At 38.3% G+C, this 26795-nt stretch overlaps 1 protein-coding gene across 7 annotated transcripts in view; it reads right to left on the minus strand.

Annotated features, from left to right (window-relative positions):
- Window positions 1-3030: 3030 nt before the first annotated feature.
- ephb2b (eph receptor B2b) overlaps window positions 3031-26795 on the minus strand; it is a 150726-nt gene continuing 126961 nt past the window's right edge. The window contains exons 7-18 of one of the 7 annotated variants that reach the window (XR_009273378.1): window positions 26044-26206; window positions 23798-23906; window positions 23468-23532; window positions 20452-20574; window positions 20125-20372; window positions 16417-16632; window positions 16011-16160; window positions 13326-13519; window positions 10384-10539; window positions 6210-8181; window positions 5994-6090; window positions 3031-5926 (exon numbers count right to left, since the gene is read on the minus strand). Coding sequence is in view for 1 of the 7 variants with exons in the window: in XM_058791336.1 (XP_058647319.1) it covers window positions 8073-8181; window positions 10384-10539; window positions 13326-13519; window positions 16011-16160; window positions 16417-16632; window positions 20125-20372; window positions 20452-20574; window positions 23468-23532; window positions 23798-23906; window positions 26044-26206 (1533 nt within the window). In the remaining 6 variants the exon portion in view is untranslated. Of the gene's footprint in view, window positions 8182-10383; window positions 10540-13325; window positions 13520-16010; window positions 16161-16416; window positions 16633-20124; window positions 20373-20451; window positions 20575-23467; window positions 23533-23797; window positions 23907-26043; window positions 26207-26795 lie in introns of all 7 variants that reach the window. The other 6 variants (XR_009273379.1, XR_009273380.1, XR_009273376.1 and 3 more) reach the window with 6 other exon arrangements.

Below are 26795 nucleotides of genomic sequence, written 5' to 3' on the forward strand. Positions count from 1 at the left end.
CAGCAAAAAATATTTTTGTCATGTTTCTAATAATCATAACCTTTAAAACAAAGATCAATTTAACTGAGATTCAAATTTGAATGAGATAAAGACTTTAGTAAGATTTGTTCTCGAAACATTGCCAAAGAAATAAAGGAACATTTTAAGAATATGTAGATATTTTAACACAACAAAAATGCTTAAGAAAAATATTTTTAAAATTCTCACATCATCATTCTCTCTGTATATATTTAGTCAAATCTCTATCATATATAGCTTTAAATGTGAATTCACCCCATATTATTTTTGTAGTAGCCTAATTTTACAGATAGAAATATCAATATTTACATGAATTATTACTTTTACGGCATGAAATGAAAACTTATCACGGATGAGACTTTCCTATCAAGGCTATACTTCTGTTCACAACTTTTCACAACATGATTTGAAATGAGTAATATTTTCCTGATGTGAAAAGCTGTCATCGTGAGCTCAAGTGGTCTTTTTGAACTGCTCACACTGTAACGGTTCCCTGCAATGGTTCATTTGAATGGCGTTTCTAATATTTGACTGGATAATATTTGTACTGACAGAGTGCAAATATGAGAAATGTTAGGGATGTGAAAGTAAGTCTTCCCAGCGTGTGATGATTCAACTAAAATACACACGACCAGACCAAAGCCAGAACAAACCATCCGCTTTTACTTGTGATAGATGGATATTCACAGTACGACGTGGCCATCAAAATCACCCCCGGCGTTTCAGTTAGCTGCACAATCCACGGCCTGGAAAGCTCACTGATTGCATTTTGATTGACCTAATACTCTTTTAAATATCTGTAGATCACGTATGTGGAACAATGAACATTAGCGGCCATTCAAATAAGCGAATCGCAGGGCGGCACACATGGCCACTGTTTACATAGATTTGTAGTTTCCGTATTTCCTTAGCATGACCACAGCGTGATCTTTTAAAAATGCGATTCAAAAGCAATGATGTGTGAGCGCATACTATTCCGGTTAGCAAGCACCATCGGCGTCACGACCACGAACGAAAAAGCAAAGGGCGTTTCTATCAATCTAGATATTTCACGTCGAGTCCGGTCACTTTCATGTGCGTTTCCAGTGAAAGATGATCGTCAGGGTTTTGGTCATGTTCTCTTGAGGGTCTGGCGCTGGTGCTGTTCCCACTGAGCCCATGGTGGCAGTGGTTAACAGGGCGTAAAGGAGGGGGGAAGCAAAGGCGGTCGGGATTAGACGAGAAAAACTGTTGGATTGCCAGCGGGTTGCGCACTGAACTCCTGAACTCCCACTTCTCCTCGCAGGGGCTGTGTTTTTTTCGCATGCCAGTCTTGGCGAGGTCAGCGAGAGGTCGTGGGGCTTTCACACATCGGCCCGTTAACGAGGCCTCCGAAGCGAGGCGAGCTGTGAGGAGACACTGGGATCCGGTCGGAGGGAACAGCAGGAGGGGGAGCGCAGACAAACCCAAACACCCCACAGGAACATCAGCACAAAGGCTGCAGCATAAAGGCCGGTCCTGTGAGGAGTGATTTGGGGCGTATAAATGCCTTCAATGTGAACTTTATATAAAAAGGTATTTCAATTTACTCCAGTCTTCAGAGTAATTTTACCTCAGTTTAGCGAGACTGTAATGAGTGGGAAAATAAAACAACAGGATCTTTAAACATTTAAAGCAACATTCCAGGTTCAGTACACACTCAGAAATCGCTAGTAATTTCACATACGATTACAAAGAGACAGCAAGGACGTTGAATTAAACACGGAATTGTTGAAATTGAAAGCGGTTTCTTGTATAATGTACTACAATCATCTGTTTTATTTACCACTTTACTGTGTAAATTAAGCTCGGTAATGTTTGTCCCTTGTTTTCTTTTAAAAATTGAGGTGATGTTGAGGCACTTACAACACAAGTGAATGAGGCCAAAGCAATTATTTTATACAAGAACTTACATTACAGTCCAGATCATGCAGAATTAAAGCTGATTCAATTATTTTTATAGGGTTTATAGCATTGTCATGGTGGCAGGTGTTTTTAAATTCTGTCATTAATTACTCACCCTCATGTCCATCCAAACCCACAATAATGTTCATGTTCAGAATACAAATTAAGATATTTCTGATGACATCCGAGAGCTCTCTGACCCTCCATAAACAGCAAGGGTTATACCACGATCAAGGCACAGAAACGTAGTAAGGACATCCTTAAAATGGTCCATGTGACATCAGTGGTAATGGCAGAGGACGATAATGGCAGAGGACTGTCCCGGAAGAGAAGAAATTGTTGAATAAAGTCATTATTTTTGTTTTCTTTCAAACGACATGAGGGTGAGTAATTAATGCCAGAATTTTCATTTTTGGGTGAACTAACCCTTTAATGTTTATGGATTGGCACTATTCACTTCAATCCCTTTTTTTACACAGAAAAGCTATACAAAATTTGTTTTTGCTTTTTTTGGTTATTTTATTGTAGTGTAGAAAAAACGAAAAGCAGTCAACTGTCATTTTACTTTCTTTTTTTTTTAAATCCATATTTTTTAAGGAAAAGGAGGGACGTGTGAAAATGTTTTTTTTTTTTGGTAATCATTATTATACCATAAATGCTGTCGATTGGACATTTTGCCAGTCACGCAACAAATATTATTGGTCCATGTGAAGACAGATCAACCGTTTTAATTAGCTTTAATTTACTTTGATTATTTTACTTTTTTTTTGTTACATTAAATATACATTTTACAATCTTTTTTTTTTTTTATATTATTTCAATAAAATAAGGGACAAGTGGTAAACAACATTAGGCCAAAAATGCTGTTAACAGAGCAAAAATGTACTGAACCTGGAATATTTCTTTAAATATTTTGTAGCCACTTTTATCTGAAGCAACTTCCAATGTATTCAGTCCATAGAATTTTTAGTATTATGCATTCCCTGGGAAATCAGCCCATGACTTTGGCAGCACTGGCGCAATGTGCTATCAGGAAAACAAACACTGAGGCTAACACGCACGCACACACACAAACCACTGAATGCTGTATAACAGTTGTATCTCATTTCATGTTTTAATGAGGAGAGTCAAGTTGGGCTTTTTTCAATTTTTAGAAAATAAACCAATAACAATATTACAAATAATGAAATTGTTACATCATTCACAGGGTTACAGTCAAATGTACATTTTATACAGTGAAACAGGACCTCCCATCTCCGTCACAGTGGTCCAGGTGGGCAGTGCTCTATTTCGGCTCGTGCGCGCAAAAGAGAGGTCTGCCGCCCTGTAATGAAAAGCAGGGCTGAGAGACATAGGGATGAATGCACTACTGCCTTCCTAACACCAGAGGGTGCAGTGGCCCTACATGCACTACAGCTCTGTTTCGGGGAGCCATTTTCTATTCAAGAACTTCCCACCATATTTGGAGGATGCAGGCAGAAATATGGACCAATGAGAGTGAGCCAGAGCCAGCTTGTATTTACGTTCACAATCGCACATAATCATCATAATAACGGTTTTGCATTGGTATTACGCTCCGGCGGTAGCATATGCTGTTCACAGCTTGCTGTCACCAGCTTTCAACAAAAAGCTTTAAATGGTGCACGGGATCACATTTTTGCTTGCCAGAAGGAACATTTGCAGTTCGCATGTCCACATAACGGCAGCTTTTTGGCTATTTTCACAAGCCATCTGAACCAAAAGTGTGCTGAGTATTAAAAAATGTCCACATACCATCTTTCCCAGCACTTGGTATGAAAAAAGAGCTGTGTTGTGGTAGAAACTATGCGTTTAAGGTGATAATCCATGTGAAAAAAACAATAAGAAGTGCTTAAATCACTCAGCATGACATTCTTTCACACTCTCGACGCCACGTCTCATTTGTCTGTGGTCTACGTAGTGTTCTGTGAAACGACAAATGAGAGAGGGAGACGTAAGAAGCAATTAGTCCCCTACCGAGAAACAAACTTGAGCGGTTAAAGATGCAGTGGAAAAACAGAATTACATAAGACCGCCGTGATGAAATATTTCTATGTAAATACAGGTTCGCTGAAGAAAATGCGTAGCAAATGTCAAGCATGTCATGATCTTTCAACATACCAATATCTTAAAACAGAAAGGCTCATTGGTCGTTAATGTTCCTTCGGATCTCTCACTGCAAAGCGCCAGAAACTCATGTGATCATCAGCGCCAAGCTGCAAGAAAACCGCCTTTTTGCAAATAGCGAAACTGTACTTATGAAACGACAAATTTCATTGGAAGGAAAAGAAAATGAGGATCAGGAACACAGGATATCCCTTCAGCACTGGATTTCATTCAAAGCTCCGTTAATCCTGTGCTGTTAGGCTGATTTAAAACACGCTGTAACTCGTGGGCAGCACCTCTAAATATTGCTGAGCTACTGCCACGAGAGTCTCAATTTCTGCAGACGGACAGCAGCAATGTGTGTGTGGATCCCAGGATGTGTGCTGGAGCTTTGAGTGACAGTGATTGTCCAAGGAGGGTGAAGCAGAAGCAGTGTTATTCTGAGGAAGACGAGGGATTCAGAACCTTAGTCTCACAGTGCAGCAGTGACACTGATAAGCCATTAAATATTGAGAGGATGTGCTGGACAGACAGGTAAAGGCGGCTGCTGGCACCATCATTGCTCAAGTTTTATGATGTGAGAACATTCCTCACTCTCAATCTGTCTCTCACCTCTCTGACTCGCTCCTTGTCCCAACCAGCTGCACATATGACATATATACCATGAAAATGGTATGATTTTTACATGTATTAATTGTTTTTGCTCATAAAGAATATTTTGTCAATTGCAAAACAGAAAAAAACGAAAATGTGTTTATTTTGATCATCTGTTATTTCAGTTAGTTTGCATTCATTTTTTAGTTTATTTTACAATCATTTTCTGCCCTGCAAGGGATAGAAAGTATTGTAAATTTCTTGATATTCATTTCTATAGCAGCTTGATAGCCCCACCAACATACATTATAATTCCAACGTTTAGGGTTGAGATTTCTTTATTTTTATTTTTTGAAGAAAATTATTTATTTTATTCATCAAGCACACATTAAATTGATACAAAAAGTGACTGTAGAGACTAAACGTGTAAAAAACCTATCATGGTTTACACAAAAACACACTATTGTTTTTGTACAGTTTTTAGGTTTTTTTTAGTAACAAATCAGCATATTAGAATGATTTCTGAAGGATCATGTGAACTGAAGATGGAGTATTGGCTGCTGAAAATTCAGCTTTACCATCACATGAATAAATTACATTTTAAAATACATTAAAATGAATTTTCTTTTTTTTTTTTTTTATATTTTACATGATTTCTTCATTGTACTTTTGACCAAATAAATGTAGCCTTGATGAGATGAGCTTGAGAGACTTGCCTTACCGACCCCAAACTTTTGATCGATAATGAAATTGCATATTAAACATTGGCTGTGATTGTGCTGTGCTGACTTTTTGCTTTCAGTGTGGAAGGACAAATTCCATGTTGCTGGTTAGGACAAGGTGTTAAGCCCAGATTCATTTCCTTTCTCCCTGTATCCTCCTGCTGGTGATAAAAAGTTACCAAAAATGACTGAAAAGCTGAGAGCTAAAACTTAAGGGCCATTTAGTATGTCAAGCTCTAAGGAAATTAAAATCATACCATCTTTCTGGACACAGTATTTTAAGAGTTCACACCTGGGATGGCCTGTCTGCTGAACGTTGTGTTTTATGTCCAAACACTGAACGACAGAATCTTCATTCTAATGGAAGCATTATGTAATGGGAAGAACAGAGAATGGTCAACACCATCTGATTAGAACTTCATTAGCACTCTGAGATTCAGCCAATGGACCTTACCTACACTGAACTGACCTCACAGCACTGCATGGTTTTTAACACAGATGCATGTCAACCCTGAGGTTATGGAATAAAGCGAGCCCCTCGTCAGCTGAGAAAGAAGTATATTGTTAACCACAGTGACCTCAATGCTGGTACATGGACGTACCTGCACGTACCTGCACGTACAAACACACTCGCTATCACACACAGACACTCCAGCATGGATGAAGATGCCGTTCATCTCTACGGCTGATTCTCATCTCTCAGCCAATCCTAGTACAAAACGAAAAGGCCCAAAATAAACATTGACAATAGTGACTCTCCATACAGTTTCAACAATACATAAAAAAAAAAATATGTACACTAAAATCCAACACAGTTTTGAGACAAACCTCTCTGAGGGGGGAAGTTTCTGCTTCAGAATATTATTATACAGAGTTTTATTGTTCTTACATCTATGGAGGTGAAAGATCTCAGAGAGCATCGTGGAAGTACCATACCATGGAGAACGGTGGGATGTATTTTCTGTAAAAAATAAAACAAAACCTATACACACTAATTTACAGCCGATATTGTTCGTGATTTGTTGTTTAAATGACCTATGAAACTCCAAATTTAAGCTTGGCCCCAATTGGTGACTGTAACCAGTTCAAAACTGTCATACAATAACAATATTCTCATATAAAACTATGCTTCACAATGAACAATCACTTCCCTGTTAGGAAAATGTCCTCTAACTGCATACTTTATCAGATATTAAAATCCCTAAACACCTTATTATAAAACATCTTTTTTTTTTTTTAAAGAAATGGTTTTGGTGGCAAAAATATAAGCATATCAACACAGTGATCTGCAAAGTGTATCAAATCCAAGCTTCCTGTGAAATCATAGTTTTGCACCACACATGCTCCGCAGCTTCATGTGCTCCATTCGCACACATGCACACACACACACACACACACACACACACACACACGGCAGGCATCCAAACATAAAAGAAGAGCGTAGATGATGTGAAGACCACACCATACGTGCACTCGGGGTCCTTCTCTCTAAGCAGTTCAAGGAAAGAACATGCTAAACAATTTGCGGGGGAGAATATCTTATGCCCTCTTTCAAACTAAATCATCTTAGCCCATGACAAAAAGGAGGAAGAATATAAAAGATGACCCCCTCAAGTCATATACGCACACGCACACAAAAGAAAATCCATCAAATGTCAATGTAGATCCATCTAATACTGAAACTGAAACTAAATGTTGGACTACATCAGGCTTGTTCTGATGACCTCACAAGTGCATCTGATATGTACAAGACGAGGTACAAAGGGATGATGCACTATTTGGCAGGCTCTTATGACATCTGTAAAATATTTCTTTTTTCTCCCTCCTAGCAATGAGGAATCTGCACCACAAATTCAACACTGTGATAACTATTTTGACTTTGTTTCTCCGTTTGTAGGTTTGTTTGTGTTGATGTAGCTTAAACTGCAAAAAAAGTCTTATATTTTCTTCAAGGCAGTATTGGCTGCCAAAAGGAAGTCCCATTTCATGGTGTTCGCATACTTTTCCCTCGGCTGTCAGCGAGGGGAGAGGGATTAAGGTCCCGCAGGTTGTCCCCTGTGTATCCATTGAGCAGACAGTCAGTATTTCTATTCAAGATTTTCCTAAAATATTAGAAAGAAAATCTCAGAAGCATGTATTGTGGGGTGAGTTTTTTTGTTTTTTTTTATCTCCTGTTTCTTCATTGCCCTTTTAAAGGGTAGCCTTTTGATTCAGTCCACCATATTCAGTCTGCAATTTTACACCAATCTATATATTTTATATAGATTCCTTTTTTGTAAAAATTCTTTACAAAAACTCTTTAAAAAAATGAAGGCTAAAAACAAAAAAACAAAACAAAAATGAATAAAATGGAAGGAAAGTAAGAGGAAAATTCAAGGGAAGTAGGGGGCGGAGCCTATTGCTGGCAGACTGATCGGTCATCCTGTGATTGGTGGCGGCTAAAGCTAAATGATCAGGTGTTTTGACCATATTTTCCAGGCGCAGCTTTCCCGAGTCGAGCCCATTAGGGTGTCTGGGGGTTAATGGGGAATTCAGATAACACAGATGGAGAACGAGAGTGTTTTGGAGGAGGGGGCAGGTGGATATCCTAGGTGGTCCAGAAGGAAAATCAGGCTTAGGGTCTGCAGTGGCCGCCCCATCCCTTCACGTTGGCCCTCCGCCTCCTCCTCCCAGTCTTATCCGGACGCGTGGTCAAACCTCCACCGATTGGATCTGGTTCATCTGGGCCCTCATCATCTGAACGCTGTTGAGGATCTTCTTCTGATGACCCGCTAGTGTCACTCCGACCCTGAGAATATCTCTATGTACACACAAACAGAAAGAGGCAAGATCAAACATGAGCACTCAGAAGCAGATACCATAAGGCTGTAGTAACACATTTTTATTCACTGGCTTCATCGCATGATGCCAAAGTAAACTGAGCATGTTAGTTCAAGATTGAGTAACCGGTAAATTCCTTTATCCCTATCAACCTCTGTTTGTTGCACAATCCAAGCATCTCTGAAACAACAACACTTCTTTTGTTTTCATGGCGTGTCTGGTTTGGCCAGGTAATAGCTGAGGTGAGGAGAGGAGAAGAATCTAAGCATACATTTCTGTGGCTCCCATTTCCACTGTGACTAACAGTCAGCAACAAAGATTAGAAAATATAACTATATTTATGTATTTACATACAGTGTCTAATCACTGAGAGATCATTTCAGACTGCAATTTATTATTAATTAAAAAAAAAAGACAAAGAGGATAATAAAGAGACTGAATAGTAGGGCTGCCCCCTAATAGTCGATTAACCACTGGTCGACGAGAAGAGGCTTGGTTGGCCAAAATTTTATTTGTCACTTAGTCACAGAAAAACAATCCACAGGAAGTGGTGAGGCCAGGCAGTCCGTGACGGACAGATCATTAACGGCTGGTTATGTGGTAATACAGAACATCAGGTAGGACATCCAAACACTCGCATATCATTCATTGACCTCAAATATGGCTTATCATCTGAAATATGTTAGTAGCAGCAATTTTAAATGGCCGCTCAATCTAATGTTAACCTAGAAAAATGTGCGCTATTCAAGTGTCTGTGTGGAGTGTGAAGAGTAGCACGCTCACTGCAGGACAGATGGAGGAGCCGGTGTGCTCACTTGCTCTTAAAATACTCCATCATTTTTGGTCATACAAATAAGAGTAATACATTCTTTGAATCTGTAAAGACCCTATGTTTATATGTATGCACTCACAATAACAACAAAACATTGCGCTTTTGTAAAATAATGAAAGCAAACAGGATGCGCTTTCTGCCGTCTCAGTCTTTGTGAACTTCCGTGTATACTTGCCTTACAAACATGAAAAATATATCTATAGAGAGTGAAATGTCTACTTTCAAATGAACCAATTCAAATGGAAAACAAATATTCTCAGATAATGTCATCCGTATGAAACATGCATACATCCACTACTGCAGAGATGATGAGTCAGTGTCACTGACTAAATCTCTTAAGCGTAAAACAAAGAAAACACTAGTTTATCAATAACTTATTAAAATGTTAATGCAGCCCTACTGAATAGTACAGCTACATAATCAATCACATTGAAACTGAAATTGCGATATGGCCTTGTGCATTTATCATTATACCCCAAAAGGCTGCCATGAATGGTAAAACTTTATAATAAACTTCAAGTCTTTAACTCTATTTAATGTTTTAGATGTTATTAACTACATTTAACAGCATTTATTAATAAAGGGTTATTCTATTTCTATTTTTATACATTTTATCACAGATACTATTTAAACTGAACTAAGCTGGACTATGACATTATTGAATTCAATAATGAAATGCCTTTAGCTGAAAATTGAGTGTTTAATCTTGTCGTTTTACATTATTGACACACTATTTTCCTATTTTGATACTGTAAAGTAGATTTGACACAATCTGTATTGTTAAAAGCACTATATAAATAAAGGTGACTTGACTTGACGTTTTAAAATGTAATTTATACCTGTGATGGCAAAGCTGAATATTCAGTAGCCATTTATTCAGTCTTCGGTGTCACATGATCATTCAGAAATCATTCTAATATGCTAATTTTCTGCCCAAGAAACTTTATGCATTGTTAATGTTGAAAACAATTGACATTTTTGTGGAAACCATGATACATTTTAGATTTTTTTTATGAAAATAAATAAAATACAGCATTTATTTGAGATCTTTTGCAACATTGTGTCTTTTTTTTAATCAATTTAATCCATTCTTGTAGAATAAAAGTATTAAAAAAGGCCCCCACTGACCCAAGCTTTTGAACTATAGCATAATTTAATATAAAATATTATATTTTATACCATAGCGTGCAGCCCTAATAAATAGACAGAAACTTAGGGCAATATAGAGCAAATCTTGGTACTGACAGTCAGCGCTATTAAGAGTCAAAGATCCCCAAGAGGTTCTGCTGACTCAGTGATCAAAGCGTGGCTGTTTTCCAAACTGTTCTCTCTCATAGGTATAGCACTTACTCCATGGTCATCTGGGAAACAAGGTCGAAGCTGGTGAAGTTGCCATTGGCAAAGTTGTCTTTGTACTGGCCCATCTTAATAGCGTCCAGCCAATCATCCACAGTGTTGAAACTAGAGAAGTCGGGCACGCTGCGGTCAAGCAAGGGCAAATGCACACTGGAGAGGCAATGAGAAAGAGATAGAGAGACAGATGTGTCACAATGTATGCAGTAAAAATAGCTTTTAACCACACTACAATTTTAAGTACACACTACAATCCCCTCATAGTATACATGGTACATTCCTAAAGTACAGTTGGTTCACATTTATTTGGCATATTATCATCAATGCAAAAAACTAAAAAACTAAATTAAATCTTGTGCATATTTTTGGCAATTGTGACACACTTGGGAATATTGAGCTATATTATTTCTTGGGTCAATATAATTCAATCTCTGGAGAGGAAAAAGGGAAGTTAGGGAAGAATTTAAGTGCAAAATATCCTCTGCCCTGCTTAATTCTTCTTCTTCAAAAAAAAATGCAATTAATGTCCCCAGATGACTGTACTTTCTAGCAACACTACTGTAGCATATTAGCCTCCAGGCAAAAAAGAGCTGGTGAGAAGCTCACAAAACCCAAGCCTTTCACCATCAGCGTGATGACAGAAGAAACTAGGCCACTTTACATTTGTCCACAAGAAACTGATGAGAGTTTTGCCCACTGTTACTTCGTCTCCCAGATTTACTATTGTTTCAAGTTTACGACTGCCTAAAGTCTTTAATAATGAGTTGATCTATCAAACCTAGTTTATTTTATTTACGTAGCAATTCAATGCCAAAAGAAATAACTCACAGCATCAATAAAGCCCACCACAGGTATCAGAAGTAAAACCAAAGCATTGACCAAAGATTGAAAACAGAACAGGAATCATTTAGAAGGCTGTTTAAAGACATTTCTATTAAGGTCATATTCCATTTGGTTTTGTAAACATGCCTTGAAGGATGTGAGCGAGTCGGGTCTGGCAAAAGGTCAGGCACAGAAAATTCCCCCTAATATATGAAACACACATGCAAAAGGACACATGCACACAGGCATACACTTCAGTCTAAAGGCGAGGATGTCAGATTAATCTAAGTACTAAATATCTTAAAAAAGAAACTTCAAAGCAAGTAATAAAATAGTTTTTGTAGCCACACATATATCATGTAACATGGACAGATCTGCACTGCTCTCCAAACAATACAGTATTATGTATGTACAACGGTTAGACTGAAAACGTCATTATGATCCCTTGATGCTGCCATGGCATACCATAGTGTAAAGTTTCACGTCTGTGTCTACACAGCTTTCCAAAAAGGCAATGTGTCTCCATAAACTAAATACTGTAGTTAAACATCTCCGTGACTTTCTACATAAATATGATTTATTGTAACGACTATTGCGCACTACTCTACATGAGTTATGTCAGATGAGTCAAAGTGTTAAATGTACGCCCTGTTTCAAAGCCAAGCGAGCTGCCTTGCTGTCTACAGCCTTCTAGGTAGAAGCCTAAGTGAAATGAAACCTCACTAGTGACTGATTTGGAACGCTCTACACATGACATGCACAAAAACTGAATTTGATGTTGGCACAAGGCTCTAATAAGCATTAACCAACATAGTGCACACATATAATTTTGAAGAAATATTTATATAATAATCCACATTGTGGATTGTTTTTTTTTTTCACTCAGGCTGTTGCAGTGCATTCTGGGATTGCATACTCTGCAACCAGGCTGTTACAATGCATTCTGCGATTGCACACTCTGCAACTTTAGACAAAAATAAGGTGTCTTAGAAAGCAGCGTAATGTTGCTTCTAGGGCTGTAACTAATGAATATTTTTATAATCCCTTCATCTGTTGATCATTTATTTGATTTTTAAGATGAAAAAAAAATCCAAAAATAACTTAAATTAAAAAAATAAATTAATAAAAAAAATTAAAAAAACATTTTATTGTACATGCTGCCCAGTGTCCTCCAAACAATGTACAATCTAAAAGCAATGAAAACAAATATAGTGTACATATCTATGTATGTTATTTGCAATTGAATTTTATATGCAAAAAGGAGTTAAAATTTAAATTGAAAATTGAATTTTACCATTAATTAATTTACCATTAAATTGAATTTACTATTTAACTGAAATTTACCATTTGAAAGAAATTGTTAAAATCATTATATTAAAAATGATAATCAAGAAAAACAAAACGGAATGTTTTCCCAAAAACACTGTTAGTTCCATTGAACTCTATTGGTAACAACGGAACTTGCGACCATTACTGCTTTGGGAAACGTACCCCTGAACATTACATTCATACTCCATTACAATAGTCTTTTTACTAGTACTGCTCTCATAAAAATACAATTATTTGTGGTGCATGTAGAATTTAAATGTACATTTCATGTCTAACAAGAAATATTATGCTGTTATTTTATTGTGCGATGTCTGTTTGATGCACATGCATATGCTGGTGTTTGTTCAGTGATCTCTGTGAAATCTAACAGAGATGGCTTGCTGTCAGGACGAACCTATATGCAAAATGGAAATACTTTCTAACATATACAAATAAGGACAGAACAGTGCTGAGTAAAATGCATTAATCAGTAGAAGTACCCGTTTAAGCACATAACAGGGAAAGACGCATATGAAAACACTAAATATGACTCATGGCGTTTAGGAGAACTTGAGTCATGTTTTTCCCCATACTAGCTCACTCTGCATCCTCCACTGTTACAAACAGAACTGCATTATTCACTGCTGTAAAGTGTATATATTGGTTATTAACAATTAGTTGTTGCAGCCCTAGTTGTTTCCCATCTTTTGCAACACCCTTCACATACAATGCTGTCTACTAGGTTTTACAACCACTGACTCATCCGCTTCTGATCATCCAAACAAACTGCACTCTGTTTTCCAACTCACCCTGATGAGAGTGGAGTCATGGCCTTCAGGCTGTTGGGGTTACGGATCATCTTGTCCAGGTTGTTGACAATCTGGCTGAACTTGGGCCGGTTGTTGCGGTCTTTCTGCCAGCAGTCCAGCATGAGCTGATGGAGGGCACTGGGGCAGTCCATGGGAGGGGGCAGCCGGTAGTCTTGCTCAATGGCGTTGATGACCTGCAGAGGGAGACACAGATCTGTGAGGGTCTCTAGCTGGTTATTAAAAGGGGCGGAGAGATATGCTTGTTGCATCCCAAGTATATTAAAAGTTTCAGTGACAGGTGACAAACAATAGTGGGAAAGAAGGAGGGATGGCTTCGGAAAATGACACAAGCCAGATTTGAACTCAGGAATCCTGTATAAGCAGCACCATGTCACATGCCGGCCACACTATTTAAACTATTCATCTGCATAACATCTGTAACTAGCGCGTGTTAGTCTGTGGGCAACATTAATGTGCAACATTATAAGATAATCCAAATGGCTAATCAGTATCAGTAGAAGTTTAATTCTTGGAATTGTAATACAAATATTACATAATGTGTAATGCCTTAGATTTAAATTCAGTTACTTTAAATAAATGTAATTTATTGCCATAAAACTTTGTTTTGATAGGAGCTGTCGGCATGGCGCGAGGCAGGTGGCAGTAGATATGAGCCAGCGTCTGGCGGGGGGGTTGTAACACTGCAGGAGACAGAGGATTGATCTGCAGTCTTCATAAATGCACTGTGATCATTATCTGGGTCTTAGGGGGACACAAGGAAGCCATTTGTCATTGGCCACAAGCACACACATGATCACACTTTCACAACCACACACACTCACACACACACACACACACACACACACACACACACACACACACACACACACAGAGAGACTATAAATAAGCGGTCACAGTCAGCTGCTATCTAAATACCTCCTAAATCTGCTAATAGATCTTGATTATAAAGGTGCTGATAACATCAATTTGGCAGTACAAGCGTTTCCTCTCTGATCAAATGTGAAAAAAGAGTGGTCTTAGTGTTACTAAGTTTTTTGGCAGTATTCAGCCTCAGTCTGGCTCCTATCCGTCCGACTCATTTCCAATCAAGCAACATCTGTCAGATTAAACATGATTAACACATGGCCTGTAATATACACGCTGACTAAATTGTACATTTGGAAAATGTGCTGCAAGTTGTAACAGGAAATCAAGAATGTCACTTAAATAAAACTTAAATACATCTCCAGCAAATTAACTGTGTAGCGTCACTAAATGCACAAAACAGATACTGAGTGTTTAAATGAACTGAGCTGATGGATGTACCGTCACATCTGAATGAAACAGGATGCTTCAAGTGGCCTTGGTGGTCAGAAACGAGATGCAAGGCCATGAAGTGGAAAGCATGAGCAGGACCCGAGTGAGACCCATTGTTCCCCAGCTCATTATCGTAGCCATTACGGCACTCCATTCAAGGCCTGATTAATCTCATTCAGGCGCCTCAAACGGCCAACCCGATGGGAGGATTGCGACGCTATCTGGAACTGCTAATAAGATAACTGGTGAGATCTGCGCTCCCTCTTAACGCATTAGCGTTCACACTTTCAATTTGAAACTATTTTCATTATCTGGACCCATAATTTGCCTTTTCCCAGCCACCCAGAGGGATGTAAGAAATGGGAGCTTTCTTCAAGGGCAGGGACTGTTTAACGTGGCACATGCTTTGCATGTGAAATCATCTTTTTGTTCACCAGGAAAGGAGTATGAAGTACAGGTGAAATTCTGTGGTAGCTTTTGTGAGAGTAAATGATCCCCTTTGACACAATACAAGGACAATAGCTTGAAGACACTCTCTAAGTCACATGATGTAGCCACCAAAAGCACACATTCTCCAAAACAAACACAAATACAGTCCAAACCTCTTTTTTAAATCTCAAAAATGGGATTTCTTGATGCAAATCCTTATGTCATCCTTGCATTCTGAGGCTAATGCGATGTGATGATCGGTGCGGCTGTTTCTGCAAAGACTGATTGCACTCATGCAGTGTTTGGGGTCTGAGGTTTGGCATCGTATACAGCAGAGCAGCACATGGACAGATTTACGATGTGCTCTCTCTGCTGTTTACCTTAGCCTCTGATTCAACATTGCTGCACTGCATTCATCTATCAAGCGCTAACATACGGCAAACAACCAACAGCCTCTGGCATGATCATTTCACAGTGCTTCTATTGGAAAACTTTTATAAGAAAATGGTGGTTTTACTTAGTAAAGATGGAGGATGTGCAGCTCAGAAAAGGTTATGAGGTTGGAGTGAAAATTGGAAGAATCGAATAAATTACTGAAGTAAAAAGAATTTTGTAACTGTATTAAAAATAGGAATTTTTGCCAAATTCAGCATATTACGCAGCAAAACTGTTTTCAACATTGACACCAAATCAGCATATTAGAATGATTTCTAAAGAATCATGTGGCATTGATGACTCGAGTAATGACTGCTGAAAATTCAGCTTTGCCATCACAGGAATAAATTAAATGTATAATATATTCAAATAGAAAACAGGCATTTTAAACCGTAATGATATTTCAAAAGATTTCTGTTTTTATTTTATTTTTGATCAAATAATTGCAGGCTTGGTGACTTCTTTCAAATTTTTGAATGATAATTTAAGTGGTGAGGTACGTACGTCCTGATTGGTCATGTCCCAATATGGCCGCTCTCCATACGACATTACTTCCCACATGACAATCCCGTAGCTCCATACGTCACTGGCAGAGGTGAACTTCCTATATTGGATGGCCTCTGGGGCTGTCCATCGAATAGGGATCTTCCCACCCTGTATAAACCCAAATCATAAACATTTACATTTATGCATTTAGCAGACGCTTTTATCCAAAGCGACTTACATTGCATTCAAGTTACAGTTTTTACATTTTATCAGCTCTTGCTTTCCCTGGGAATCGAACCCATGATCTTGGCGTTGCTAGCACCATGCTCTACTATTTGAGCTACAGGAAAGCCTCATCAAGCCATCTCAAATCAAAGCACAAGTTTGCATGACGTTTCAAATCAAATATTACAAAACGTCTCACCAGGGCACTGGTATAGGTGGGATCTGATGTGTCATCCTCCAAAAAGCGTGAGAGTCCGAAATCGGACACCTTGCAAACGAGGTTACTATTAACTAAGATGTTGCGGGCGGCCAGGTCCCGGTGCACGTAATTCATGTCTGCAAGGTACTTCATCCCAGACCCGATCCCTCGTAACATGCCCACCAGCTGAATTACAGTGAACTGCCCATCGTTTTGCTGTAAACAAGTACAGAACAGAAAGACATAAAAATAAGTGGTTTAAAGTAGTTATTTTATTATTTGTTTAGCATGAAAATGAATGCAGAATAAGACAGAAAGCACTCATATTCAAATTCAAATATTGACAAAGAAACATCATCTAGAGATATTTTACACTAAATAAAACCAAAGCCAAATGACTTTAATAACAAGTTATCTAATGAGATTTAAGTTGACATAAAATTGTCATTTAATAAAATAGTGATAGTTTAGGCCTACTAAATGTTAAAATACTACTTTATTGTTTACTCTTCTACAGTTTTATTCACAGATAGAAACATAAAAAAATAAGAGGTTTCAGTATTGATACTGGTTCTGGCCTTGATGTTAAAAACCTGTCATTTATTATTTAAAATATTCTCATTTTATGTTGTTACTACATTAATCTGAAGATTCAATATGAATCAATAAATATTTATGATAAAAAATTTGTCTATTAATCACAAAAAAAAAAAAAATTTGTAAAGGTAAAATGTGTGCACACAAAACATAACAACAGTATTTTGTGCATTCCTAGTATCAACTCATAAGTAATTGTGCAATAGTTATCTCTTCTGGCTAACATATAAATCCCAAACAACAGCAATAAGGCAAGAATAAAGCTGTGGAAATCACGGTTAGTGTCTAGTATGCCCAGTCGGATAAGAGTAGAGTCTGAACACAATGCATTGAGTCAAGCCTGGCTTGGGTTGGCTGTGCAAACGCTCTGGTGAGGATTGGTAGAGTTTATGCTACGCAATGCTAGATCAGACATTCGATGATCAATGCGGGCCGTGGCAAATCTTGCAGCTGTTGACCATGGTGGTCAGAAAGCCCTTTGCTCATGAGGAGGTCCAGCAGTTTCTGACCCAGCTGTGCTTGCAGCTGCCTCCATCTGCAGACCCTCCGCAGACAGCCATGAAGCAAGCAGCATTCAGCTTCTGATCAGACGAGACGAGCCCAGCAGGCGCAGTGCGGACAGACACGCACGCGTCAAGTGAAGAGAGACGTAAAGCACTGGATTCTGGATGAAATAGCCACGAGATGTCTTCATTCTGTGTCGCATACAAACCCTTCCTTCTCTGAGCAGCATGTGTCACACTCAAACCCTTCCCCCATGTTAAGCCGACTTGATCGAACTTCTCCTCAACCCTCCACAGCAATTAAGCAGCATCCATTATTCATAAAGCTGAAATCCTTCGCAAATACAGCCTGGCACTCTAATCTGCTCACAGTGTTTGCCTATAGTTTAATTGGAGGGATTCTTCGCCTCAAAGTTATTTGAATCTGCAGTCTGAGTGAAGCAAACATTCTTTCTTTTCTGATTATATGTGGATTATTCTATCCATGCTGTCGTTGCTGTCGGTTCTGTTTGGCTGTGCTTAACTTTTCATTTTGATGCTTCTTTCTGAAAGTTTCGACAACATACCTTTTTGAGTTTCTTTCCCTTTTGCTCTCTCTCTTTTCTTAATCCGCCACAAAACAACACTGGAAGTTTGGATCAGTGCAAGAACGACAGGTTAGCGTTGAGTCTCCCTCTCTCACAGTCCTGTCTAACAAGAGCTCCATCAGACTCATATTCTAGCGTTTCAGCACTAACACACAATGTTGTCATCCGCTGTCATAGTGAGGTGCCACAACAGAGGCGTGTTGTTTTCAAAGAATTCAGCGTTCTGTCAGAAATGGATGACGGTCTTGAAGAAACAACACAATTGTGCAGCTACACAAAGATCTGAGGAGTTTCAAAGCTTTCGCACACCACCAAACCTGACGTTATGAGAGCAAAAAAACATTAGCTAGTCTTTTTCAAATGTTTTAATATAGCATTGTGATTTGATCTCAGAGTAAGCGTGATGTATGAGGTGTTCGTTGCAATTTTTTTACACTTCTACTTACATTACCAGACATCAGTCATTTCTTCACGCGATGGCACGGTAGGGCATGTGTGTTCTGTAATGGGGTGGGCTGTGCAAGTATAAACACGAGTGAAACAACTGGCTAGCCAAACAGTTAAAATAACATCAGAACCTCACAATTACAGAGGTTACCGAAAGCTGGATCTGACTGTGGTGAGAAGAAATAAATTTAGTTCAAATGTCTAACAAATGGCTGGTCGTTTGGTTCCTGTTTACTCGCCTTCGTTTAAATGCCACAATCATGAAGGTTTCTTGTTCCAGATAATTACACTTCCTGAGCCTAACACCCCGAAAAGCTACGTGTCAAGGATAAAATAAGTTTTCTCTCGTGATAGATCAGAGGCAAAGCCTTGCTAATGAGCAAAATAAATCATTCCTTCCCCAAAGATTACATATTTACATAAATCAAAGGTATTTTTTTTCAACGCAACACACAGAGAGCCCAATTAGCAGCGATCAAGGCATCCGGACCCCTTTTTTATCCACATCAGCTCTGCACTGAAATCAAATTGACACATGCCAGTCATCGGCTGACAGCGGCGTTCTCTTCTCATTCCCCACGCTTGTTCTGTAAGCAAGGATTTTGGCAAATTCTTGCACTCGGATAATCATCTAAATGTATCTGCAAGATGGATGCTGTTACTGGAAACTGGAGAGTAGTTTCCTCAGGCCTCAAGAGTTTTCAGATTAAAACAACAAGCACAATTTTCTGATCGCTATGTGTGTTCTGTGATAGAGGTCGGAAGCACATATGGGGGCTCAGTTTGTGAGACACACCACTTATCTGACGCTTGTAATGCAGAGAACGTGGCCGGGAGAGTGTGACCAATGCAAAATGAGGGCATGACTAACCACAGAGCAATGATTCAACTATTTCTTTAAAGAGACCGCTTTAAAGCAAATGTTAGTGTGGCAACCCGTGGAGATGAATGGAAGAGAATTGAGCTTATTACAACAGTCTTACAGCTGGAATCAATACTGAGAGTAGATGTTTGCTACAGGGGGGCAGCTGGGTATTAAAGAGAGACCCTGTGGAGAATTACCTGATGGACAGCATGAGAAATTAGGAGGAAACGTTTGTTTGATGTTCGCCATGCTGATGTGCATACACACCTGCTGATGAGAGATTGAACTGGAATTTCAGTCATGTTTACATTACTGAGCTTGTGTTAGCGTGGGGAAATCCATATTATTATACTGAATCAGTTCATTCAGAGGGTTTCAAGGAACTAGTTGAAACAAAATGATTGACTGATTTGTCATTGCCCAGAGATGTTCACACACATAGCTCTACACATTTTGGGTTTAAATTCATTAAAAATTCCTAGCCAATACAGATAAGGTGATAATCATGGCTATTATTATAATTTCACATTATTTTGTTAAAATAAAAAAATATATATATAACACTAAAAATGAAATCACTTGTTTTAAATGTGAATGCAGGCACCGCAATAGTATAATGTACAGTATGAAAAATGCTAATTTCTTTTTAATTAGGTTGTATAGATTGCATCACAGTTATTACACCAAGACTCGGCGCAAAAATGCTCACCCTGAGGAAAGAGTCCAATGAGCCGTTCTCCATAAACTCTGTGATGATCATAACAGGGCTGCTCTTGGTCACCACTCCCTCCAAATGGATGACATTGGGGTGATCAAACTGGCCCATGATGCTTGCTTCACTCAGAAAGTCCCGCCTCTGCTTTTCGGTGTAACCAGACTTCAGTGTTTTAATGGCCACAAACATCTCCCTCTTTCCTGGGAGCTTTAGGTTACCACTGCACACCTCTCCAAACTCTCCTATGGATAGAGGCAAGTGCACTGTTCTTTAGGTCAAGGCACAAGAAAAACACTGTTGGACGTTTGGAAGTTTGATTACCTGCTCCAATGACTTGCTCGATTTTCACACACGAGATGTCAATCTCCTTAGCAAACTCCCTCACAGCTTCATTGGGATCTTCGTATGTAAATGGATCAATGTAGATCTTCATTCCTGGTGACACTTGAAAAAAAAAAAAAAAAAAAAGTGTAAATATCAAAAAATATTAGTTATTGAGGTCTCTGGGAATGGCTGGCTTTCCAGTAGCTTTGGATTCTAAGCATGACATTGGAACAGCTCATGACTACAGTCAGTGGAGTGTAAAAGCGTTCGCCAAGAGAAAGTTAAGGCGCTTTAATGTATGTATCATCTCTGGGGTGTCATAGTCCCTGGTGGAGACCATATATCTGCAATTTCCACTGCTGCCAATCAAATGGCTTTTGATTTCAGGTAAATTGGCTTAAGGTGAACTTAAGTGTGTGAGGACTTACGTCATTCCTGCATTAAATACGATTATTCAGTCTCTCAGCTCCAAATCTATCTGAAGGCATTTTAATAGACATTGTGTTTTCATGCAGCTGGAGAGGTTTTCTGTTGGTGATTTGGCTGCGTAGATGTTTTTGGAATTGATAAATGTGCTCTCGCAACAGACAAGAAGAAGATAAATAGAGTGAGAGAAGCGAATGGCATCCACCATCAAAGGATTTGTGAATGTCAACCTATAACAAATTCATGAGGTTGTAGTGTATGTGCTACTCTGGAGAACGTTCTTCTGAAGGATAGTTCACCCAAAAATGAAAATCTGTCATCATTTACTCACCCTCACGTTGTTCCAAACCCATGTAACTTTCTGTCCTCTGTGGAGCATAGAAGGAAGCGTTTAGCAGGATGTTCATACTGCTATTTTCCAGATATTGAACGTGAATGTTTTTATTCGCTTTCATGATATGGAACAGGAGCAGCATGAACATTTTGCCTAACATCCTTTTTTCACAGAATAGGACAGTAATACCGGGTTGGAATGACATGAAGTTGAGCAAATGGTGACCATTTTCATTTTTAGTAACTATGCTTTTAAGATTAAGAAAATGTCCAAGACAAAGAGAGGGAACGAATGAATAAGACACAAGTGAGAAGAGTGAGAAAATGAGAGCACTTTGTGCTCTTGAGCACTAATGGATGAATTCAGACCTTGGTTTTCCAGGTTTTACTGGCCCCATGCTCTTCCAGAAATTATTTCAATAAATACAGCATTTACAGCAGTCCTTTACCACTGATTACACAGCATAAAAGCTGTTTAAATTGATAAGGAAGGGCAAAGAAAAATAAAACTTGAGAAAAAGTGCCAGACCATTTTCATTCAGCAGAGTGAGCAAGAGAGAGATAAACTATAAGCCCTCAGAGGCAGAGCGAGCAAGAGCAAGCGAGCGATCTTAGCTTTAAATTATTGCCTTGAGAGAATCTTAAAGATTTATTTCTATAAATGGAACAGCACTCTGAGGCTAAGATGGTATTTACTGAAGTATTGCTCATTTTATGACTAATCTTTGATGGATCTTGCTAACTTTGAAGAACCTGAGCTTTTTTGCATTAGCTTTGTGTACTGCTTTGATGGGAAAATAAACAAGTGATGGAAAAAGAACTGAGCAAGAGAACAAAGATGAACAACGGAACCGCTGCTAGGGGAAGTAGCTAATGCACTCTCTGATGGGATTTTGCAGGAAGCTGTGGGATTAATATTCCACAGATTAATCTTGAGAAACTGAGGTCCAATTTTGAGATAAAGGTGTGTTTGATGGTGAAAGAGATACAGCAGCTAAATAGATTTGTGTGAGGTGGGTAAGTGGGAGAAATGGAGGGCATTAATATGTAAAATGCTGATGGTTTACTGTCTTGAGGACAGTACTGTATTTTAGAATGTTACTGCATTTTTATTTATTTATTTTTTATCAAATAAATGCTGAATTGGTGAGCATAAGAGACTTACATCAAAAAACATAAAATATAAACCATAACGCACTGTACCAGTCAAAAGTTTTTGAACAGTAAGATTTTTAATGTTTTTAAAGAATTCTCTTCTGCTCACCAAGCCTGCATTTATTTGCATTTATAAGGAATTTTTTTACTATTTAAAATAACTGCTTTCTATTTCAATATATTTTAAAATGTAATTCATTCCTGTGATCAAAGCTAATTTTTCAGCATTGTTTCTTAAGTCTACAGTGTCACATTATCCTTCAGAAATCATTCTAATATGTTGATTTGCTGCTTAACATTTTATTATTATATTATTATATTATCAATATCTAAAACAGTTGAAATCATTTTTTTTCAGGATCCTTTGATGAATAAAAAGATACAAAGATCAGCATTTATCTAAAATGAAAAGCTTAAAATTCTACTCAGCTGTTTTCAACACAAAAAACTATGGCCTTAACTACTATGTACTTACATCAAAAAATAAGTACAATGTACTTATTGTGTTCGTATTGTAATACACTATTGCTGCTATTGAGGTGGGATACGGGTAAGGTTAGGGACAGGTTTGGTGGTATGGGTAGGTTTAAGGGTGGGTTAAGGTGTAAGGGACGGGTCAACAGTGTAATTATAAATGTAATTACAGAAATTAATTACAGATGTAGTTACATATAGGTATTTTTAAAAAATATAAGTACAATGTAAAGTGCATTGTACCAAATGATTCATTGAAATGTTAGTACATAGTAGTTAAGGCCACCTAATATAAAGTGGGACCACAACGGTAAATGTTTTTAAGCAGCAAATCAGAATATTAGAATGATTTCAGAAGGATCATATGACTGGAGCAACGATGCACAAATTTAGCTTTGAAATCACAGGAATAAATTAACATTTTACAATATATTAAAATAGAAAACAGTTATTTTAAATGTTCTGTTTTCGCTGTACTTTGGATCAAAAAAATGTAGCTGCTTGGTGAGCAGAAGAGACTTCTTCAAAAAACACTGAACATCTTACTGTTCAAAAACTTGACTGGTAGTGTACATTTTAAGTGTATACATAGTGTGTGTATAGTAATCAAGACTTAAGTACTCACTGTGGCCGCTGGTGTAGTGCTGCAGCTTGTCTGTGTATTCTGAATCTGCTCTCTCGAATCCACGTCTGCAGGCGAACAAAGGCAAACAGCTCTACTTGTACTGTTTAAAAAGGTGCTAAAGCCATGAAAACAACACTCACTACTGCCCACCATCATCTTGTTAACACAACCTCATCATTATGAGAGTTTTTACAAGCTCTGCTGCTCTGTAAATGTCCGCTAATGAAGCAAATCAGGACAAAAGCATGGGATTTTGACAAGTTGCTGGTATAATTGGGGGGAAGCTATGCTAATGGTTTACATGTTTAGAACACCACAAGTGGAACTCACCGGTTGCAAACGATGATGATGACCACCACTGCAATGAGGAAGACCAGACCAGCAGCCGCTGAGCCAATGATGAGAGGCAGTTTCTCTTGAATACTAGTGTTGTACTCCTCTGTAGGCACACACACATATCCAAAAGTTAGCACTTCCTGACAAACCCCAGCAGAGTGTCTCTATATCTGATACAGCCGTGAGGCACAGGAGTCCTGCAGTGTATGTCTACACAGGTGAGAGACCCTCACTTCCCCACTTTCGCAGTGGGGAGTCTGGGACAGGAAGCCCTGTGTGAGATACCTTCAGGCAGACGGGGCTGTACACTTGGACTGCTTAGCTCCAGCAGCATATGGGCAGGCGATAGAAGAAATGTGTTGGGTGGTGTGTACTGGTGCAAGACAGACGGATTGGGATGTTGGGAAGGCCTGGGGAACTTTCTTTTCCCTTCCTCTCCTGCCTAGATTTCTCGTTCTTCCCTATTTGTTTATAATTACAGACTATTCGTTCACAATGCAGACAAACCCCTGGGCTTACTCCACAACCCTAGAGGCTAAGTACGTGCTAGCATGCTACCAGATTTTACCACATTTAAACATTTGCTCCGAGCTCCCAAAAGCTGAGGTAGTGAGTAAACAAAAACCTGAACTTTGTTGAGTCTTATGTGAATTCAACTGCACTGTAACTTCCTGTTTAATCGGTTTTAAACCTCTTGGCAGCCTGCTGGCATGACACATCCCTGTTTGGATCACCTGGCTGAGTTGCTGTCTCTCATCATGCCAGCGGAGAGCTTGGGAGGATTGATCAGACTAATTCTGACTCTCTGCTCATAATAAGCGGCTTAGAGAGTGAGCAGTCATGAGTGAGGCAGCTGTGTCTGAATGAGGTGATCTAGGAAAGGCAAAATGATGGGCGCCCATCCAATAACATGTTTGAGCTACAATTCTTCCTCTTCAGTGTTCTGGAAGCGGGACAGAAAACAAAACAAAACAAAACAAAACAAAACAAAACAAAACAAAACAAAACAAAACAAAACAAAACAAAACAAAACAAAACAAAACAAAAAACTGGCCCTAACTACTTAATAAGCAAGACTATATATATATAGGATGTAACGATATCAAAATCTCACGGTATGGTACCTCGGTATGAAGTCCACGGTACGGTATTTATTGCGATAATTAATAAAAAAAGACAAATGAAGAAAAAAAAAAAGAAAATGTTGTACATTATAAAGTTTAATTATTCTATCTAATGCACTTTGAGAGTTCCATTTCTTAACTAAGAAAACTTAACGAAAAAACGAAAAAAATAAAAAACGGATCACAAGCTGATTGCCTGAACCCCCTGAATAACTTACATAATATATATTTTAATATATATTGTACTTACTATTTTAATGTTGTTTATATATATATATATATATATATATATATATATATATAAAATTATTATTATTATTTACAAAATATGTAGCGTTGTGTATCTCTAACTTCAAATCATCATATAAATATAATCAAATTTACAATTTTAGTCGAAGATATCATTTATATACTGTATGTAAACTACTGTTCAAAAGTTTAGAGTTTAGAGAAGAAAGAAGTTTCTTATGCTCACCAAGGCTGGATGTATTTAATCAAAATGCCGTATAAAATGCCGTAAAACCGTATAACTGTGAATAAAATAAAAATTTCTCAAGAAACATTTAATATTATTATCAATACTGAAAACACAGTTGCTGCTTACGATTTTTGTGAAAACTACATTTTTTACAAAATTATTTCATAAATAGAAAGTTAAAAATAACCACATTAACTTAATTAATTGAAACATTATCTGTCATTACTTTTTATGCTTTTTATAAAAAAAAATTGTACCTTTGCTGAATACAAATCTGAATAAAACTTACTGACAGCACACTTTTGAACAGTAGTTCAAAATAATAAATAAAAAAAAATCTCAAATTTTTCTTTAAATCCTTTATATATTCCTCAGATCTAATCAGAAACATGAAGTGGGGGAGGACAGATCATTTGGAGATGCTTCTCGCTAACGTGGATCATAATTAGAGAATTAGATTAGTAGATGAACTATCTGCTTCAACAAGTCAATTACACACAGGTTTGCTCTTATAAGAAGTGGGAGATATAAGAATGATGGGCTGGATCATATGCGTGTAATTTATTCTCATAAAAACCAAATCTGAAGAGATGATGTAGATTTTTGGATGAAACAAACCACACATAAACCATATTCACCCTCAGTCATGGTCTGGAAGTACATCTTGCCACTGTACCGTCCGAACCCTGCCACCGTACGTGCTCGGACCTGGAAGACGTAGATGCCTCCAGGTTTGAGGCCACGGATGACTGCGGTGTTGGTTTGACTCTTTACTATGGAAGAGTTATGCTCCGTCTGGTCCTGAAACAGAGAAATGACCAAAAAAGGGGTAAAGACATCAATTTTACAAATCCAGTGGCGTTTTGGTCACAGTTTTTCACATATCACAAGAGACTCCGAGGTGTACATATGGCTCTCTAACAGGGCTATCTATCTCATCAAACCCCATCAGGAGAGCTCGACTGAGGGTGCTGGGCAGAGGAACGGTGGCTGACACTTTCAGGCCAGCCACGATTCATTAGTCTGGGCTGAAAGCTGTGGCCATCGTCGCGCTGCTTGAGTGTCTGTTTGTGTAAGCGAAGAAGAGAAAGAGTGATAGCGAAGGAGAAGCAGAGAATGTAGGACTCTGCGTGTGTGTATACATGTACTACTTGAGTGCTCCGCTTTTTTCCTGTCAGCTCTATTTCTGAGCTCTGTGATGTGAGCTTTGCTGCAGTCTGAGAAGAATGTTTTGACAGGCGGTCCTCAGCACTGTCTGAGAAAGGAATTATACTGAGGAAAGAGTTAGAACAGGAGCAGAGCCCTGGGGACCGTCAGCTTGTGTATGTGTACTACAAACAAAGAAAGAAAAGACAGACAGTATCTGTAAAACTATGCGTGTTGTATTTAA

Source organism: Onychostoma macrolepis, chromosome 11 (genome assembly GCF_012432095.1).
Source record: "Onychostoma macrolepis isolate SWU-2019 chromosome 11, ASM1243209v1, whole genome shotgun sequence".
Lineage (NCBI taxonomy): Eukaryota > Metazoa > Chordata > Actinopteri > Cypriniformes > Cyprinidae > Onychostoma > Onychostoma macrolepis.